The 21,577-nt window shown below is 41.2% G+C and overlaps 1 protein-coding gene across 4 annotated transcripts in view; it reads right to left on the bottom strand.

The window, feature by feature from the left end:
• The window catches only part of LOC123823035 (carcinoembryonic antigen-related cell adhesion molecule 21-like), a 97,123-nt gene that overhangs the window by 19,345 nt on the left and 56,201 nt on the right, over positions 1-21,577 (bottom strand). For 2 of the 4 annotated variants that reach the window (XM_045845339.1, XM_045845338.1), the window contains exon 2: positions 4,849-4,916. In XM_045845339.1, the coding sequence (XP_045701295.1) occupies positions 4,849-4,916 (68 nt within the window). Of the gene's footprint in view, positions 1-4,848; positions 4,917-6,619; positions 6,673-21,577 lie in introns of all 4 variants that reach the window. The other 2 variants (XR_006786470.1, XR_006786468.1) reach the window with 2 other exon arrangements.

The following is a 21,577-nucleotide window of genomic DNA, read 5'->3' on the forward strand; positions in this document are numbered from 1 at the left end:
CAGGGCAAGAGAATTTTTCTGAGCAACACAGAACCAGTGGGACAGAGGGGTTATCTAGGCAACAGGTGCCTGCCTGAAGCCCTTTTATTTAACATACATAACTAATTAGCCTACAGTGATTTCCACTGATGCATATTTTTTTCTCTGAATCTCTTGGCAGAAATATGGAGAGAGTCAACAGTTTTTTTCCTGAGTTCTGTTTCCTAATAAACAGCTTAAAATCAATATCCTAAAACCAAAATTTCAAGGAGGCAAAATGTTGGTTTCTTTCAATAAACAGAGATTACTCACATTCCTTTTTTTTTTCTTTCAAACTTCTACTGGCTCCCCACTTCACTCAGTAAAGCAAGGGTCTGGCTGGTGGCTTCTCTATTTCTGACCTCATCTACTCTCATCTTCTGAGATCTCCACTCCAATGAGTCCACATCCTCTGTGCTGAGCCAACATATTGGAAATCACCCCAAGTATACCTTACTTTATTCTGACACTGTATTAGACATTATTGTTGTCACTGTTGTTTGGATTATTGTGTGACTCCCACTCTGGCATGTCAGGTCTCTGGGGACTGAGATTTTGTCTGTTTTCTTTCTAGTGATTAGAAGAGAGTAAAGTAGATAGGGAGCAGAGGGTCGGTGTTCTTTGATTAATGAGTAAAAAAATTACAAATATGATAATGGTTAAAAGGGTAAAATATGGAGCATTATGACCTCACAGACCTGGAATTCTGACCCAGATGAAGAACCAGCTATAGCTTTTTTAAAGGGAAACAGCTGACAGAGAATGAGCCCAGGCAAACCTAGAGCTCATGAGGGGGCAGGAATGAGAGGTCCAGGTAGAGGACATGTGCAAAGGCCAGAAGGTAGGAAAGTTCATTGGAGTAAACAAATTTTACTGAACTCATTTTGGTGATTCATTGAGCTAGTACACTTGAGGTACCCAGTACACTGAGGTCAGCATTAAAAAATGGCCAGTGTTGTCATTACTGCACTCCCGTGGGTACCCATTTCAGGTCTGCCCACTTGGAAGCAGCAGTAACAGGAAAACCATACAATCTCCCCCTGACCACACAAGCAATTCATTGTGAGATCGGAGCTGCTGAGGAACCACAAGAACACAGTGAGCTAATAGCAAAACAAGGAGTTTATTGGAAGTGGGGTCCCTTGGGAGTGAGGGAGGGGAAGCAGCTGAGCTGAGGCCAGTTCCCACCCTGGTGGTTCTGTGTGGTGTTTTTAAGGAAAAAAAAACCCGCACACAATGGAGAAGTAGTCTTGTAATTGGTTACTTTGAACTGCACTACTTTCTTCCTTCTCTTATTGGGTGTTTCTAGTTCATGGCTCTCAAGTTCCTGGAACTTGTTCCTGTGGCTTGCTAGTTTCTGGAACTATCCTGGCTTGACCGATTACTTGAGTGCTGTTCCATCCTGGTCCGTTTGTTCTCATATCCTGTTTTGCTGGCTCACATGCCTCTGTGCAAGGCCAGACCAGACTGTCATTCATGACTGTAGGGTAAATGGAGGCAGTCTGGCTTCATCACCCTGGTGTCTGAGTAGCTAAGGGAAGCAGTGTTCCCATAGCCTTGGAGGACCGTGATAACCAGTGTTCTTACAGCCTTGAGACTGGGTCCAATGAACTGTTCCCATAACCTGAAGTGGGCTGGCATGTGCAGAATTATGTTTTATTATATAATGTTCTGGCAGTTTTCCAGCTTTGTTCCCTTCTAGTACTTAAACAGGTAGGGACTCCCTGCTGGGGTGATGATGGGAGACACACTCAAGGGGACAGGTGCTACGATGGGTGCCATGATGGGTGCCATGCTGGGGAGCAAGGGCCATGACATGTGCTATGCAGAGACATGCAGATAGACACGCAGCTTGTAGCATTCGTGGCTCACCCACCTAGGAATGATGCATGCCAGACATCCCAATGGCTCTGTGAATATTATTCTGTCTGTGTAAATACCATGGACCTGCCTGGCCTTGAATTGTCGCAACACAATGACATTAAGCATTGATTACAGCTGACTGATCTATAAGTGACAGGAAATAAACCACATATGTGTCAAGTGTGCAATCTGACGAGTGTTGGCATGTGTACTCACTCCATGTGAATCCATTTCACCCAAACCTTTCTCACGTGCCTTGGTAATCCCTTCCTCTTCTCCCCACCCAACCCCTAGACTTTTCAGGCAATTACTCCTTTTCTTTCCCAATAGATACATTTGCATTTTCTGAACTTTTATATAAATAAAACCATGTAGTATGTTCCCATTTTAATCTGGCTTCTTTAATTCAGCATAATTACATTATGAGGTGAAATTTCCATAATATAGAGTAATCATTTTAAAGTGAACAATTCAGTGGCATTTACTGTAGGCACAATGTCATGTAGGCACAATGTCATGTAGGCACCACATCTACCTAGTATTAAAATATTTTAATCATTCTATGAAACACTGTATCCATTGAGTGAGTTGTCCCCATTATCCCACACCCTAACTTGTGGAAAGTACCAACCTTAACTCTGTTTTCTCCTCCACCTCATTATTTTCCCCATACACCCTGAGGCATGACCCTTGTCAGCTTGTACATCTGGTGCTTTCAGTTGTCTTAATGTCAGGAAACTAATCTGAGTCTTCAAAACATAATCCTTTCTCCCAACCCTGTGTCTTGCCCACATTCTTATCCTAGTCTGGGAGAATGGCACCCCCACTTCACTACACAGCTCCAGTGTCTCTCCCTTAACAGGCAGGTCAGACCCTCACTCATATTATTCAGCTTCATTCTGAGCCTCCAAAACAAAGCCTCCTGCATGGCACCTTTAGGGCTCCTTCAAATCATACAATGCCTAACACACTCACAACTCCTAGGCTTCAAAATTTCTCATGCGACTCTGAGCAGACCCCATTTCTCCATGACTTCATTCTCTGTAAGCTCTGCTCACACACAGTCCACCTCTGGACAGGTTCCCAAGGATCTCAGTCCAACATACCAGAGCCACAGGCAGAAGGAAAGGAAATGGAACCAGAAAAGTGATTTATTTCCCATTTCCCAATTCTGAATGCAGGCTCTTTAAGGACAGGCATGTGGAAATTGCAAAAAGAACAAAGAAAACAAAGAATGAGGACAGAGATGTCTTCCCTGAACTGCATGTCAAAGAGGGCTTGAGAGAGGCTCATTCAGTACATGCCTGTGGGTGGCTGATGTCACAGAGATCTGCATGCTCACTAGAGTAGTTGAGGTTTAATGGCAGAATATCTTTTATAGACTCTGTGATCTTGTTTCCTGAAGGTGCAATGAAAACATATGTGGAATGAGTACAGTGTTGACAGTAAGGGAGCTGTGGAATTGTGCCCTTTCATGTTGGCACATCTTGTAGGATTCTGAGCAAAGGCTGCTTTGACACAACCTGGGGCCCCAAGAGGATCTGGGAAGTCAGGTCATCTCCTGCTGTGAACATCAAGTCAGAAGACAGTCAAGACAATTTCAAACCTTATTTTAAAAAAAGAAAGACTTAAAATATGTTAAGGATGGACACTTTGAGTAAGGTGACATGATTAACTACATACAAGGAGCTTATGTTAAAGAAAAACATTCATCAAACAAGTTTACAGGTTTAAAAATAAAAAGACTGTATTCAAGACCATGCAATAGGGCAGTGTCACAGAACTCAACACCCATGATTCAAAGTCTGGAGAGATTTCAGAACAGACGGGACCATGGGCATCTGTGTTTGCTAACTGACTTTACAGAATAGAGAAGCAAAACTTTTCACAAAATCCTGAGAGGAAGTCCTTCTATGTTTGGTCTGTATAGGTCCCAGACCATGGTAGGCATTTACTCTTCCTCACAGACTGGGACATAGGAGCATCAGGGAGATTAAGATTCAAAGTAGTGGGCCTAGGCATTTGAGACAGATGCTATTTGGTTCTTAACACTGGGAAGAAGCTTTCAGAAACACTTGTGTATGTTTCTAAAGACCAAATAAAGAATCAGCCATTACCAAATTACAACTACATTTTTAATGGAATGGTCTAAAGAAATAGATCTCTGAGACCTGGAGTCAGAGAGAACCTGTCTAAGGGTTCCTGACTCTGAGGCTACATTCAGACTTCTAAGTCATAACACAAATGCCTTCTTCACAGTGGAGGGAGCCACAGCCAAATCTCTTTCAGCCAAGACCTAGTTTGCATCTCCATCAATTCCTGAATTTTAGAAAGAGCTGTCAGTTCAGAGCAATGTAGGCACAAGAGCAAAAGAGCTGAAGTCCTTGAACAGAGCTAGGATTGCATCTCCCAGGAAGCTGTACTTTTATAAATCTCTTCAGTCACCTTTTATTTTTTCTCAAGTGTCATATCAAATAAAAAAGAGTATTCTTCATTCTCCAACATGGCTGCTGTAATTTGTTTTCTCCTGATTAGTTACTGAAGTGAAGAGAAACTGATGTTCGCCAAGGGTTTTCTCTGAAGCAGGTTTTTCTATAAAACCTAAGGTGGGAGTTAGAACACCCTCTTGAACTTAGGAAGCTTCACTCTCACACCTCACTTGCAGTCTCCCTAGTTTGGGGCAATGCCCTCTTCTCCACGAAATATCAATATAAACATTAGGTAAAACTTACATCCATAATGAGTAAGGTTATTTCAAATTCTATGGGCATCAGTCTGAACTAGGATATATGAACAAAAGCCTTGTTGCTATTACCAACAATTCCGATTGTATTCTACTAATAAAAGGGACAGAGTCATGCTAAACATAGGCAAATAAGCCTACTCCCATGAAAATAAGAATGCTCAAGAAGATGTTAGAATTTATGGAAAGAAGTCAAAGAGAGAGAAAAAGACCAGAGTTCCTACCCACATAAGTGTCTCTCAGCTCATTTATACTTGTCCATAACAGTGTCCAGGTGCCCTCCACATGACCCCTGGAAAAAAGGACAGAACTTGGATTTAGGCAAGATTATCATATCCTCCCACAGGTCATCACGTGACATCTACCTATATTTTGAGGGACACGGTGTCTCCTGCACTGTAAAGGTGCTGCACCTGAGACCAGTCAAAGGTGGGATCTGGTGTAAGCTGTAAAGTTAAGTCAACAACAATGACAATGTCAACTTTTATTATTAAGCATTTCTTGACTCAATGCAAGTCTTCTAACAATTTTCAACTTTCACAGCAAATCTATTCAAAAAGTGCAAAAGATTTACTCAGAGTGTAATAACAAGTGAAGAAAGAAGTGTCACTCTAGATTACACTGAGTTTGAGAGGTTCGTTTCAAAGAAATGTGGGGTTGGTGCCATCACCCTGAAAATTCCCACATCATTCTCCTGACAAGGTCTATGGTGAAGGTTCTGTAACCCACAGGACAGTATCATCCTTTTAAAGAGCCACAGACTTTTGTGGTTGTAAAGCCACTGAGTAGAGATCACACTTGTGTATCAGCCAGCAGGACAGTGTCATTACACTCTGTGACTGTGGGGTTTCTGGCTAGAATGTTGACACTCTCACAGGCTCTGTGGAGAACCAGAGGCTGTGACAGATAGAGAGTGGGCTTGGGACCTGGGGCCACCATGCAACTTCTGACATCTCAGCCACTCACAGTCCACAGTTAAGTTTGTAAGGGTCACCTGAGGATGGTCCTGCTCTCTGCAGAAAAATTATTGCTTTTGTTGAGATGACAATATGTAAAAAGAGGTATGGATCTCCTTTCTGACCCCAAATTACCCCAGAGTGAGCCCTGACTTGTTCCCATGGACATCTCTGTACTCTCAGCACAGGGAACCCCTTCCCAGCCCATGTGTCCTCCTATAGCCTCAACATCAGGTGAAATTCTACTCTCTTATTATCATTCATTGATCTTTTCCTAGAACTTATGTGGCTTCAAAAACACCAGGTCCTGTTCCTCAAATAAATGTGTGTGTTTGTTGGGGAAGGCAGGCTTAGATCCTCTGTCTAATTCTGGGACCCAGAAAACGTTAGTTAGTGGGGATGCATTTACCTCATGTTAAATACTTTATTACTAAATAAAGATAGACCAGTCTAGTCTTCATGACCTTGTCTTTGAAGAAATTTTATCTAAATCTTTTTTCTGTTTGAAAAAAGCTTCACTTTCAGAACTGAAAATTGAATAAATGCTGAAATAACTGTCTAGGGAGGTTTTATGGTTTTAACAAAAGTCAGGGACTACAGGAATAGAAGGGAACTACTCGGGACAGTAAAGGCCACACATGGAAACCCATAGTTAACACACTGCTCCATGGAGAGACACCAAGATGTTAATAAAATTGTGAACATGATGAAAATGTTTCTTCTTCACTTATTCAACATAGTTCTGGGAGCCCTGGGTGGAATAATTAGGCAAAAAGATGACATAAGTGGCATTCAAATTGGAAAAAAATTAATAAAATAAATTTCTTTAACAGACAACTTAATCTTATATGTAAAAAAACTAGAGATTCTGCCCTCCACTCAAAAAACTGTTAGAACTGATAAATTCAGTGAAGTAGCAAAGGACAAAATCAACAGTCAGCATCCTTTCCATTTCTCTGTAACAACAATGAACACACCCAAAACAAAATTAAGTGAGCAGTTTCATTTACAATAGTATCAGAAAGAATAAAATACTTACAAAAATTTAACCAAGTATGTGGAAGAGCTACACCCAGAAAATTACCAACTTTTCTGGAAAAAAAATAAAAATTGAAAACAAATAAGTAAAAAAAATGTACATTTATGAATTGAAAGACTTCCAATCATATACATATTTGATGCAATTTGTATCAAAACCTAACAACACAGCAAACTCCAAAGACACCCAGTCTTTACCCACTTCCAACAGGGTCCCCAACAACCACTGCCAGGCTACTCCTCAGCCCCACTCAATGGGATTTTGTGGGCACTGACTGCCTGTTGCAGACTCAGGGTAAGGAAACTTGGGGTACTGTGGAAGCAACACTTGCATCACTATGAGAAGCTCAGTCTGTCTGACTCAGACCCCACTTAGTGGAAGAGTAGCAACAGTCCCACCCTGGTCTAATGCAGACACTGAGTACTTTAGTTTACTCTCTGAGAACTGATATTCCTGGACTCTAGCCTGTGCACTTTCCCCACACCAGCTTCCTGGTTTTCCTTACCTTTCCCCCTCTTTGATCTGTCTCTGCACCCCTAACTTCTTTTCTCTTTATCATTTCCCACCTGCTCTTCAGCCATCAGACAGACTACACAGTACACATGCATGCCATCCTTCCTGTCTTTCAAGAAATTTCATCCCTCAGTGGCTGCTAGTTTTTTTCTTAACCTCAGTCTCCCTCTAGTCCCTTTCCCAGCATCCAATCTCTCATTTTCCTGGGCCAATCAAGCCCTATATCTTGGGCTACTGAGCCCTTGGGATTAAGTTAGGAGCACGTTTCTCTGGTTACCTCTGTTTAGGGTTCCATTCTCTCTTCTTCCCCATTCCTACACATAAGCCCCTCTGCCACCCTGTGCTCTTGACTTTTTTTATGTGTTTTTTTGTTTCTCCCATGTACACAAGAGCACACCCCCAAGAGATGCCCCTAATCAAATGTTTTGTTTCAGTATCTGAGTCTTCAAGAATCTTATTCATTTTTTCAGAAAGCTACCTTGCCTCCAAGACCATACCCTCATTTGGAAGAACTGCTTCTTTTCCACACAAATTATCCAACTCCAGAAACTCTGTCCTTGGTGGGTGGGCCACCAAACCTGACTTTATCCACAATATGAGTCCTCAACCTCTTCCAGAAAATCTACGCTGCTCCCTATTCCTTCTTGATTATCTTCCCCCTAAACCCAGAAAACAACACACACTGTTCCTCTTTGCCCTGCTTTTCTTTGCAGTACAATTTTCCTCCTATTTCTGCCCATGACATTACCCCTTCTTACTGTATTTTTCAGACTATAAGACACACTCTTTTCCCCCCAAATCTGGCAGGTATAATGGTTGTGAATGCTGCTGTTGAGTTCTGTTTACATTTACATTGGTGAAATATTATGTTATTTATGTTAAATATTTTACCACATTTTTTGCTTCAAAATTTTTTCCCCTATTTTCCTCCTCTAAAACCTAGGTGTATCTTATGGTCCAAAAATATGGTATATTCCCTCACACCCCCTGGTTTCTAAAATCTTTCTGGTTGCAGATCTGTCTAGGATTTTGATTCATGGTTAAAAGCCAATCGGAACCAACAAACCTCAAAATAACTCAGAATATACTGTCTATTTCCCAATACTGTGTATCCTGTTTGTGGACTCTCTTTGAGACAGGCTCATGGGGTTTATGAAAATGACAACAAAAGCCAGGAAAGTGTTTTGTATTGTAGATGTGCCCCAGAGGTCTCTGACTGATCACAGGGCAGTGAAGGCAGTGGGTGCACAGGACCTAGAACTGGGATCACACCCTATTGCAATTTTAAGGAGTCATTATGTTCCACACACAGTCAAGGTTCTGTTACAGAATATCTTTGAAAGGTTTGTGCATCTGCTCCCTCACATGTGAGGTGAAAATGCATGTAGAATAGGAACAATGTTGGTGGTTAGGGTTTGTCATTTTCCACACATGAAATGTGCTCAGTGCTCCTGCCAATGTTAGTGAAGACCTTAAAGATTCCCTTTGCCCTCATGTGCCATCCTCTGAGGGCTGTGGGGGAAATTTCAGACAGGGGATGAAAGAATGAGCAGGTGGTCACCTGTTTGTCTCCTAAGTTCATCTGAGTGGATAAAGCATTGAACCCGTCTACACACTCCATAACCATCCTGGAGACCAGAAGCCTGAGTGGGCATCACTGTGCTGGAATCATGGTGTGTATCTACAGGACCCTGCTTTCTCCTCAGATTCTCTGGGGAAATCTGTTTTTGCTTTTCCAGCTTCTGGAAGCTGTTTTCACTCTTGTCTCAGGTTCCCCCATCACGTACACCTTTCGTACTCTGCTCCCATGGCCACATCTGCTTTTTTTCTGCTGTCATTTGATCTTCCTCTGACTGTTTCTCTAAGTCACAAAAACACAAGCAATTACATGGAGGGACCATCCAGAAAATCCAAAATAGCCTTTCCATCTCACCACCTGTAACATCACCGCACAACCAAAGTATCTTCTGCAAAATATACTCTCACAGGATCCAGTATATGACTTGGGGTATTCTCGGGGGCCAATGATTTTCTCTACCACAGTATTCAAAACACTTCAAAAGATCAAGTATCTTCATATTTTAAAAAGTGTTGCAGTAATGTGTACTGAACAAGGTAACTGCTTTCCTCACAGTTGTAGCTTCTCATTGTCCCAGTCCTGAAGAAGGGTCCTAATGCTTCCCTTTATTCTGGACATTTGTGTTGTCAGACATCCGTCCAGACTCTCTGATTCTGAGGTGGTGACACTGGAATGAAACTGGGGCTGGGCACCTGTGCACAGGTTCCTCAGCAGGGAGCACTTTCTAAAGGTGTAATATTTGCTCAGTGCAGTTCTATGACTTTGTAAATAGCCAGGTCTTTGGGTCTGAAGTCATTCCTGGGACTGAAGCTAACACACACATTCACAGTATCCTCCAAAGACCCAGTTATTTCATTGATGAAAGACAAAGCTTTCGACTTTCTAGTGAATAACATGACTACATTTGTCACACATGACTTTCAAATATTTATGACAAATTAGGGATGTGTTCAAAAAGCAAGTACCAAGCTTTTTTTAAACTAATGTTTTCTGTTGAAGATGCTTCTTATTTCTCACCAAATGAAATTGTTTCAATTGCACTAGAGTTGGCAGAAAAGAGAGGATGGACTGCAGAATAGAGTTACCACTGGCACAGTCAGACAGTTACACCAGAACAAAACAAAAGCTGGAAAGCAGTCTAGCTTTCTTAATCTCCTCTCACAGCTCCTAGATCTAAAATCTCAAAAGCCCTGTCCTATTCTTACCTCAGGAAGTTTTAAGTGGGGTGTGAAAGCAGAATCAACCCCTTCAGAGTGCTGAGTATGAATATATCATAGGAGGAAAAAAAACACAGGAACTGCTTGAAAATTTATCCTCTTTGGCAACAAAACCATAGTTTGCCAGATTAGTGTTGTTAACCTGTCCATGCTACTCAAAGTGACCTATAGGTTCAATGTAACATATTGTGATCCTAATGGAATTTTCTAAAGAAATAAAAAATATTGTTCTCAATTCATATGATATTTCAAGAGACTCTGTGAAGCCAGAACAATCTTTTTAAAAAATGAAAGTTGGAGGCTTGTGTTTCCTGGTTTAAAAACACATTATAAAAAAAGTTTAAAAATAATAAATAAATAAATAAGAAGGGAAGCAAAAAACCCTGCACAATATAAAGCTACAGTAAAAATGGAGTGGTATTGGCATAAAGACAAGCATATAGATAAATACAACTGAGTGAAGACCCTATAAATAAATTTTCCTGCATATGGTCAAATGATCATTGAATGCCAAGAACACTCAATGAAGAAAAGACAGACTTCAAAAAAAGGTGTTGAGAACACTAGATATTCACATGTAAAATAAATTTATACCACATACAAAAAATATCTCAAAATGAATTAAAGATCTATATGAAAGACCCAAATCTATAACACTCACAGAAGAACACCCAGAGAAAAAGCTTCATGAAATTGGATTTGGCAATGATTATTTCTATAAGATACCAACAGCTTAGGAAACAATGTAAAATAGAAAATGGTACTATATCGAACTTCAAAGCTATTGGTCATCAAGAGAAAAAAGCGAGAAAAAAAGAAATATACAAAACAAAGAAAAGGTATCTGCAAATCCCATATATCTGTTAAGGCTTTAATATCTAAGCTATATGAGCAAACCCTACAATTTAACAACAGGAAAGGTCAAGTTATACGGTTAAAATGGTGAAAATTCTTGAACAAATTCTGCAAAGAAGGACAAATTACAACCTGAACCAACTATTGAGGGAAATGCCCAAGTGTGTGGCTACTGTAGGTAACAACTTGCATATTCCTCTACACTTACCATCTGGTCCAACAATATCACTTCTGTTTTATATCTAAAGAAATTAAAAGCCAAGATTTTGAAAAATATTAGCACATCTGATTTCACTGCAGCTAGATTCACAATAGCCAAGAGGTGGAAGCAATACAATTGTCTATACACTGAGGGATGAGAAAAGAAAATGTAATATATACATATACAACAAACTATCTCTCAGCCTTAGGAAGAAAAGGTCAATTTGCTTTTTATGCTAGGTAAAACAAATAAGTCACAAAAAGACAGGAATTGTACAACCCACTTATATAAAGGACCTCACATATTCATATTTTTAAAAATATTTTACTCATTTATTTTCAGAGAGAGAGGAAGGGAAGGAGAGAGAATGGGAGAGAAAGATCAATGTGTGTGATTGCCTCTCCTGCATCCCCTACTGGGAGCCTGGCCCACAACCCAGGCATGTGTCCTAGACTGGGAATTGAACCAGTGACCATTTGGTTCTCGGGCTGGCCCCACTGAGCCACACCAGCCAGGGCTGTAGCTAATTTTCTTTCCTTCGTGTTTTTCATTTCTCTATTTCCCTCTTTCTTTGTTCTTTTCTTAACTCTTTTCATTTCCCACCTTGCATTTGCAACTCATACTACCAGAAGTTAAACAGCTTAAAAAAGTGTTTTTTTGTTTACTAAAATTTACTTTAGACCCAACACAAATAATTTAGAAATTAAAGCACATTAGCTGGTTCAGTTTCTGCAAATAAACAAGCAAAATCTCAATAAATGCTTTTTTTATTCTGGAATCACTCACATTTGATTTTTTTTTTTTTTTTGCAGTGGGTCAGTCACTTGTGAAGGATTTTTAAAATCTTGTAATCTAGTTTCACAAATACCACTGGCAAAAGCTTACTTCCTGTCAGAGGAGCTCAGACTTGACTAAGCCTCATGCTGGCTCTGAAGAACTAAAACCATGTGTTGATAAGTGTGGATACATTTTAATATCAAATAGTAGAAACAGCCAATGATAGGCCAGCTAGAAATAACTTATAAAACAACACACCATTGAAGCCACTAAGTATTATTCCAGAAACTAACCCAAGTCTTTCCTCACCAAAATCTTGCTTTTGAAAATTGTAAAATATTTTTCAAATAATTCCTGTATGATTATATTTAAAAATTAGAAAGAGCAAGGGGCATCTATGCTTTCAACTCAGCATATTTTATATGCAACATCTTACAAGTCCCAACAGAATCAGAGTGCGGGGCTCCAGGCTTTGCAGTTGGGGGGGATTGGAATTCATGCCTCCTTCTGCAGATAGACACAGTGAAATCTGGATGCCTGGAGCACTGAACTTAGTATTGTTCTTCCAGATTTCATATGTTGAAACTGTAATCCCAGTGTGCAGGTGTTAGGAGCTTGGGCATTTGAAAGGTAATTAGGTTGTGAAGTGGAGTTCTCATAAATAAGAGTAGTGTCCTCTGAAGAAACTGAACCATTAAGATATAGCATACATTTACTTTTAAAGATTTATCTCAAGAAATTGGTTCATACGGTTGTGGAGGCTTAGAGTCCCATGATTTTTCCCTGCAAACTGGAGCCCAGCAAAGCAGGTGGGGTAGTCCCAGTTCAAACCTCAGGCCCAAGAAACAAGGGAGCCAATGTTTTAAGTTCCAGTTCAAGTTCAAAACCTGGAGAACAGGAGGGTTGATGGTGAAAGGCCATCTGAAGATGAATGTTTCAGTGCAGAGAGCAAATTTCTCCTTCTTCTACCTTTTTGTCTATTTGGGTCCCCAACAAATTGGGAGAAGCCCACCTGCATGATGAGGGGCATCATTCTACCAATGCAAATGCTGGTCCCTTCTAGAAACACCCTCACAGAAACAGCCAGAAATAACGTTCTACCAGCAATCTAGGCAGCTTTTTACCCAGTCTAGTTAAACAAAAGATTAGCTATCATGGTGTTTTAAAGGAAGATGACAGAGCAATTTCAGTCTTTTTGAACGGTGCATATATGCAGTGAGAAGTGCATATGAGGGCCAGAAGCTGGCCCTCAGCAGAACCCAATCAGGAACTCCCAACCACAAGAGCTGTGAAAAATACATGTGTGCTATTGAACCATGGGCTTTTAGAGAAACCCAAACTGACAGGAATACCAGGCTCTGAACACAAAGGGTATTACGACCTGATCAGCACGTCATTACTGGGTGCTGTCTGGGCTGCCAAAATGTGACTTTGGGCACATACAGCAACATCCATCATTCATGAAAAAGGCCTGTATGGGCTCAAGCCAAAATAGACAGCACAGGTGAACACCCCAGTAAGTGGCTCCAACACCACGGGACCTGCTCCTGCTGACTCTCTCTCCACCCACACCCAAGGGCTTATGCAGGTACCTGTGGTCTCTTCACAGAGGAGGGAAAACACAGACCAGATGTGTGGCTGGACTGCACAGTGGGCTGGCACTGGCAGAGGTGAGTGACTGTTACATTAGGACTCCAATAATGAGGCCCTGAATCAGTGATGTAGGGAAATCCTCCAGGAGACAAGACTTCAGGGTTCCACCTTCTGAAAGAGAGCAATGTGCTTAGTCCCCTTCTGCATGGATTTATATGAGCCGCCCGATTATGATGTGGATAAAAGCATGAGAAGAAGACAGGGAAGATCTGGGGATGGTTGACTGGGGATGGGCACCGAGTGTGATAATGTTCATATCCCACCCTAATGCCCACCAGAATGCCCGCTCCAAGGAGAGGCTCTTGGCATTCAGTGGACACTGTCAGGCAGCTTCTTTCCCACCACTGTATGCTCACTGGGCTCCTGCACAAAACATGTGGGCAGTGGAAGTCGCCCATGGTCACAACAAATGGGCTAACTCTCCTTGAAGCTGGCCTGGCACTTGACGATCCTCAGAACCTAAACCAGCCAAGAAAGATGCCAGGGCTGAGCCCCTGAGGACATCGTCCTGCAGCAGGGCTACACAGGCCAAGCTCCATCAGGTAAGGCACTCAACTTTGTCCTCACAGGAACAGACATGTACTGTAGGCTCACTGCCTTCCTTCAGCTCAACACTTCTGTCAGCAGGGCCATTTAGGAACACAGACAGTTTTTTTTCTATTGCTCTGATACCCCAGGAAGCATTGCTTCCCATGGGGTGACACCTTTCAAGGCAGGAAAGTGAGGCAATTAACTCACACTCAGGATCTCAGTGATCTTCCCAGAAGACCCACTATACAAAGACAGTTGGATTTTCAGAATGATGGAATGGCTCACAACCGCTTATAGTAAAAGTTTTTCTTCTTCACCACCTAGTGAAGGCTCCTCTTTAGTTTTAGAAGACCTCCCAAAGGGTTCCAGTGGGCTCTCAAACAGGACGCTCATAAGAAGCAGTGAACTATGACCAGGCAGGGGCTTCCCCTTCGAGTGAGGTGCCTTCTCCATCTCTGCTTTGGAAGGAGACTCTCCAAACTCTCCCCCAGGCCATTTTCAAGAAATGCATACCAAGGCCCCCAGGCACTCCAACTTCCACTCTCATTTCTCTCTCTGATCTTCACAACTCCCCTCACTCTCACTTCTACTCCTGCCACCCAGATCTGCTGTGTGCAGATGCAAAAACAATGGGCCTGGGGATGAGAGTAAATGGTGTCACTGTCAGGATTTCACCAGGAAAACAGAAACCCCTCCCTCCACTTCTTCGTAACAAAAAGGTTTTCCATGCAAAGAATTAGGTGCTTGTAAGACCACTGATGAGCTGTGGAAATGGAAATGAGGAGCTACCACTGGGAGTCTGGCCTCAAGGTTGCATGGCCACAGCCCCACCCAGAGGCAGAGAAACATCTGCTTCTCCACATGAAGCTGTGTCTGCTGTTGTCCACCCATCAGTCAACACAGCAGCAGAAATAGTGGCCCCATCTCCCTTCCTGCTTCCAAATTATGCACATGTGCTTTTCAGAGGATGAATTTAATTCACATCTGAATTCTCAGTTTCTAGGAGTGGGAAAAGGGTAGTATTTAACCTTGTAGTTCCTCTGATAGAGGGTGAAGCATAGAAAGGTGTGGAGCAGAGATGCCAAGTGCCTACAGACCACGCATGACATGTCCGAGTCCACCGGCAGGCTGTGTGACTCTGCATGAGTGGCCCCACCTCAAGAATCCTCAGTTTCTTCATGTGATATCATTCCTTGTTCTTAGACATAACAACTAAACCTTTTGGAATTTTCTGGGAGATAAGGGTGATAAGATTGTCTTTTGTTCTGGCAGCTCTTGGCAGACCTCCAGATAATTGCAGAGTGAGGGCAGGTCACCAGAAAGAACAAGTCCTGATTAGAAGTTTGGAAATTTCAGCTGGCAAGGGAAGAAATGTCTAACCTGTAAAAAATTGTTATAAGTTTACTTGAGCCAAACTGACCACAATTGCCAGAAAGCTACATTTCAACTGATTTAGAAAATGCTTTGAAGTGTGGCAGTTTTGCACTTTGTCTTATACATTACAATTAAAAGAGAAAGCATAAAGGGTTACAGGAAATTCATGGGTTATATAAAAGATTAAAGAGGTTGTATAGAACAAAGCAGGGAAATTTTCTTTTTTCCCACATTTTTTATTGTTGTTCAAGTACAGTTGTCTCTGTTTCCCCCTTACCACTCCCCCTACCCCTGCCATCCAAAGCAGGAAAATTTCTAACACTAGATAAATAGTAAAACAAATAGACACATACTTCTTTTACATTGGGTAGTAGAGAATACATAGTTAGCAGTTATCAATGAACATGAAGCAATAACAATGAGGGCTTTTTGTGGTATCTATTCTGGTGCCCTAAAGAGTCTGGAAGAAAAGATAGTGACATTCCAGAGGTATGTTATTGTGGATACAAAAAGACAATAGACAGGCTCAGCTATGATAAAGATTGCCCTTTGTCAGGGAAGATACCAGCTAAGGACAGGACTACCTTCCATAACTCACTTTTAGTTAGAAAGACTCAATTTCAGACCATCCTATGCAGTTACTTTTGGTCTCTGAGTTTGCATGGCCATCATGCAGGCCTCCCTTGGGCTTCTCAAGTATGGTATATGGCCCCTTTGTCCACACTTTCTAAATCAATCTAAAAGATGCCTCATTATGCAGCCTTTTGGTTGCATAATGTACCTTCACGGTGAAAAGGTTCATTTATGAAAAGTCTTAATGTCAGTGTGTGTCTTGCTGAATGAGATACCATCGGGGTTGGGGCAAGACTGTAACCTTGGATGGAAGTCAAGGCCAGGTTTTCTCAAAGGTTCAAAGCAAGTAGATGGGAGGCAGTCAGGTCCCACAGACCTTCATTAAGAAGGACACTCTGGACAATTTCTAACCTATAAGCTATCAAGATCAAAGTTTGTGTCTGTCTCATTTCCCTATATTCTCCATCTAGTAAAACATTTACTCTTAGTCTAGGGGCACACTATGCACCTCTTTACTTTTCACAGTCTGACCATAAGATGGGTATCCATTTGCTATGATCCATTTACCTTCCATTGGAAACAGACAAATGTTGTTCATTATTCATCTGATCCTGCTAATTGGACATTTTGGAACTGCAAGCTCAATGTTTATTTGGAGACAAGGCTCTAAGAAAACAATGTTGTAAACCACACTTACCATCTAAATGTTTCAGAGGCCAGGAGTTCAGTGAAAGGCTCACAAGCAGGAATCTCCTGCCTCAGCAGCAGTTACACAGAGCCCTGTTTTACAGCCGCTTCAACTTCCATTTGAATTAACAGAGTTAGTCTCCCCCATTGGGTTTAGGTTTCAGCACATTTCCAAAATTAGGTTCTAGCATTTATACAGAACATTTCTTTCTCAATTTTTTTCTCTTACCTCCTTGTTTTTCTTAGTTTGTCTCTTTATACTCACTCAAAAATAGCCAAATTATGACAAACTACTTACTTTTCACTTTTCTTAAAAATACACATGTCACTATCCTTCTTTCTGAAATAGCATTCTTCAAAATTTCAATAGAGAAACCATAAAATGAATATTACTGATAACACAAATGTATATGCCTTTAGCAATTACAAATAGTTGGGCTATATCCACAAAGTTGAGAGAAAATCCCCCAAAACTAGTATACTTATTATTGTAACTAATAAGAGCACACAGGCAGAGACTATCAAACTCATTAGGCCCTGCATCAACTTTGTAGGTAAACAGGCCTTATTGATATCTTTGGATTGGTCAGTAGCTTCACATCCTCAAGAAGTCCTTGATCACTATTGGTGGAGGCAAGTGTCAGAAACAGGTGCAGATGTCCAATTGTGGCTAGGCACTGGATAAGGTGTCTTCCACCAAGGTTGAAGACAGTCTTTAATTGATACCTTTTCCAATGGACAAAGGAAGCCATAGTCTTTGACGTGTTCATCTCCTGGAAGTGCACTTGTGAAATGTCACTAATTTCTCAGTCCCCTATAAACTGATTAATAAGTTTTTAATAATAATGCAGAGTGACTCTTTTTAGGAAGGTTGCTTCATTTTCCCTCCATCTAGATGCATAGGTGACCAGGAACTCTTTAATGAGGAGAGAAGCTTGTGCTTACCAAGAGAAGCAGATTTCACTCTGAGGAGCACTATAAGAAGAGCTTTGACAAGGGAGATTAGAAGCTTCTGAAAATTTAGCTGGTTGAGTGTTACTTGTACTATTTGCATGTGCCACAAATCCAGAAAACTTGGTTGATAGACATAATGAAAATACTGTAGACTACATCAAATACTGCAAATGGATTGTACTATTTACCCAGCAAATGAGCCCCTCAGTCACTATAACTGAGAGAGAATCTCTCTATTGGGAATTTGTTTGTTCCATTAATAATTTAGCTTTCATTATTGTTTTTGACACCTGGAAAAACTGCCTCAAGTCAGTGGGAAAAACATACCAATCGTAACTAACACATATTTGTATTCTTGAAAGGGTGAGATTGGTGTAAAATTAAATGCCCATACCTTAAATGCACCTAAAAGAGGTGGGAAACATCCTTGGGGCATATCAAATGATTTTCCAGGGTTGTATTTGGACAGATAGAACATCCACTATACATTTTACCAGCTGCAGTAAGAGAAAGTTTCCAGTAATATTTATTTTATTTTATAAAATTACTTATTAGGACCCCAGTCTGTCATCTCATGTGCATGTTAAAGTATTGGGACTTGTGTCCCTATAGATAAGGTTGGTTTCTAATTGAAAGTGTATCTATAGGTCTGGGTCAGAAGTTCCCTTTTTGTTGCCATATCCTCATTTCTTCTTTTGAAGCTACCCACTAGAATTGTAAAAGCGAGTTTTTTATTGCTCTAACAGGAAGAAAAAGCATCTTCCGGGTCATGATAATTTGGGTGTTTACTGCTCAAGATGCTGCATTCAGCTAAATGATTTCCTTTGACTTTGGTGTTTGCAGCTATAAGATGTTCTGAAAGTTTGAATCATTGCCCATTGTTTCAATTTCTGTATGGCATGTAATAATTCTGCAACCTATTTTCTTTCTTTAATGTATTTTATTGATTGTGCTATTACAGTTGTCCCATGTTTTCCCCCCTTTATTTCCCTCCACCCTGCACACCTCCTCCCACCCACATTCCCCCTCCTTAGTTCATGTCCATAGGTCACACATATAAGTTCTTTGGCTTCTCCATTTCCCATCCTGTTCTTAACCTCCCCCTCTCTGTTTTGTGCCTACCAGTTATGTTACTTATTCTCCGTACCTTTTCCACTTTCTCTCCCCTCCCCTGCCCCACTGATAACCCATGTCATCTCCACTTCTTTGAATCTGTTCCTGTTTTGACACTCAGAATAAATCCAGAGACTAACCACTTTCTTCCACACTGGTTCAACCACCTTCACCTGTCACCTGGGTGACTGCTCTGTCCACCTCATTGGGTCCCCTCCCTGCAACCCAGCAGACACATGGATCCTGACTAATGTGGAAGCTAAAAAAATATTAAGGCTTTTTCTTTCACTTCTGAATTCTTCTGGCTGGACTAATCATTAAATTAACAGAGACAAATTAGCAGGAGAAAAATCAAGTATTTTTTTTTCTGGATGCATAATCACAGACTTTACTCAGCTTCTTAGCCATATGTATCTTCATTACATGCCCTTGTATTTTTCCTATATTTTTTTTTAAAAAATACTTTATTAAAATATTATTTTTATTAGGGGTTCTTTTTGTTGATGTTGTTCCAGTACAGTTGTCTCCATTTTCACCTGACCACACCCCCTGCCCCACCCAGCCCTGCCTCCCACCCTCGAACCCACCCCTTCAGTTTTGTCCATGTGTCCCGCATACATGTTCCTTGATGGCCCTTCCCCTATTTTCCCCCCATTATCCCTCTCCCCACCTCCTCTCTGGTTTCTGTCAGATTGTTCTTTATTTCAGTGTCTCTGGTTGTATTTTGCTTGCTTATCTGTTTTGTTGATTAGGTCCCCCTGTCTTTGGAATTTTAATGTTTATGCGCATTTGCTAATCAACAAAATTAAATTTTTCATATGTGAGCATGGGCAATTCATATACATTAAAATTCCAAAGACAGGGAGACAACTTTGGGTATATGAGACATTTTGGGCAAAAAAGAAAGAATGGAGAAAATGGGTCTTAAATTTCAGAAGTCAGAATGGACAACTTACAGGTAGTTGAGAAAAGCAGAACATACAAGGCAGGAAATTTCTTGCTAGGCAATTTCTAAAAAGTGGTACAAAAAGTATAACTAGCCAACAGGTGCCTGTTGACATTTTAAAAAAATACTTATTCAAATTAGGTTAAGATGAATATCCCGATTTTTCTTGTGAAACAAGATTTTCCATCCAAATCTCTTAGCAGGAATATGGGGAGGGTCAAAATTTCTTTGTGAGTGCTGTTTCTTGATAAAGATCTTAAAATCAACACGACTAAAAAGAAACTTCACGGTGGCAGGTTTCCCTTCACTGAACACAGATCACTCACACCCCACTCCTGCTCCCAACCCTCCAGAAGCTCCCTCACTTCACTCAGAGGAAAGCCCAAGTTCTGGCCAGTGGTCCCTTTCTGTCTAATTTTATTCCTTCTCATCTCCTGCTCTGTCTTCTCCATCCAGTTCTCCTCTTTCTTGCTGCTCCAACATTTTTTAAATTAATAAAATAAAAACAATTCAAGCATGCCTTATCACTATAACACATGATTATTGTTCTAGCTATTTGGTTCATTGTGCGACTTCTCCAACAGCATGCCTAGCCTGCGAGGACATGGGTTTTGTCTGTTGTATTTCACAGCCATGTCCCCAGTGCTTGGGACAGTGTCAGGCAGATGGAAAGCACTTGTTTGGTGTTATGTATTTGTTTGTTTATTCATTTTAAACATTTTATCTATTTTTTAGACATAGGGGAAGGGAAAGAGAAAGAGAGGGAAACAAACATCAATGTGTGGTTGCCTCTCAAGTGTCCCCTTCTGGGGACCTGGCCTCGAACCCAGCCATGTGCCCTGACTAGGAATCAAACCAGTGACCCTTTGGTTCACAGGCGGGCACTCAATCCACAGAGCCACACCAGCCACAGCTGGTGTTTTTGATAAAAGAGTAATAAAATTACACATGTGATAATGATTGAAAGGGTGTTACTACCTCACACAACTGGTATTCTGACCTATACTTAAGAACAAAGGAAAACTTTTCTGAGGAGGAGCACCTAATAGAGAATGAGCCCAGACTAACCTAGAACTCAAGAGGGGGCAGGAATGAGAGGTACAGGCAGAGGACTCAGCATGTGCAAAGTCCAGGAGGTGGGAAACTAGAGTGAAGTAAATGAGTTCAGCTGGTTCATTTAGGTGATTAAGTGAGCTAATATGCTCATTTAAGTGCCCAGTACACAGTGAGTACAAAAAGAATAAAAATTTAAAAAGCCAACTGTTGTCAAGTAAGGAAACATCCAGTGTGTGTTCACTTGGGATCAGCAGTAAGAGAGGAACAATATTCTCTCCTTCTGACCACAAAAGCAACTCATGACATTAAGCCTTGATTACAGCTTGACTGGGTGTAAGTGTAAGTGAACCACACACATGTGAAGTGTACCATCTGAGGAGTGCTGACCTTCGTACACACTCCATGTGTATCTTTCCACCCAGATGTGATGTTTCTTGTGTGCCTCTGTGATCCCTCCCTCTGCACCCCACCCCATCCTCACAGTCCTCAGGCAATCACTTGTCTTCTGTCTTTCTCAACAGATTAGTTTGCATTTTTGAGAATTTTATTCAAAAGAAGCAGAAAAGGAAACAGAACCAGGGGAGAGATTTATTTCCCATTTTCCAGGTTCTGGTCTCAGGGTCTTTAAAGACAGATACAAGGAGTTTGGACAACCAAAAATACAACAAAGAACAAGGACATGGGTGTCTTTCCTGAGCACCAGGTCATAGAGGGCCAGAAACAGGGTCGCCCAGCACAGGCTGGCAGGTGGCTGACGTGATGTGAACCCGCTTGTTTGCTAGAGTAGTTGAGTTACATGACAGCATAGCATTTAAAACCCCTGTGATCTTTTTCCCTGAAGAGACAGTGGAAAGAGATGTGGAATGAGAACACTGATGATGACTAGGCCTTGGGGAAGGTGTGCCCTTTCACACTGAGATGTCTCCTC

This window comes from Phyllostomus hastatus, unplaced genomic scaffold (assembly GCF_019186645.2).
Source record: "Phyllostomus hastatus isolate PE091 unplaced genomic scaffold, TTU_PhHast_1.1 phas_contig_468, whole genome shotgun sequence".
NCBI lineage: Eukaryota > Metazoa > Chordata > Mammalia > Chiroptera > Phyllostomidae > Phyllostomus > Phyllostomus hastatus.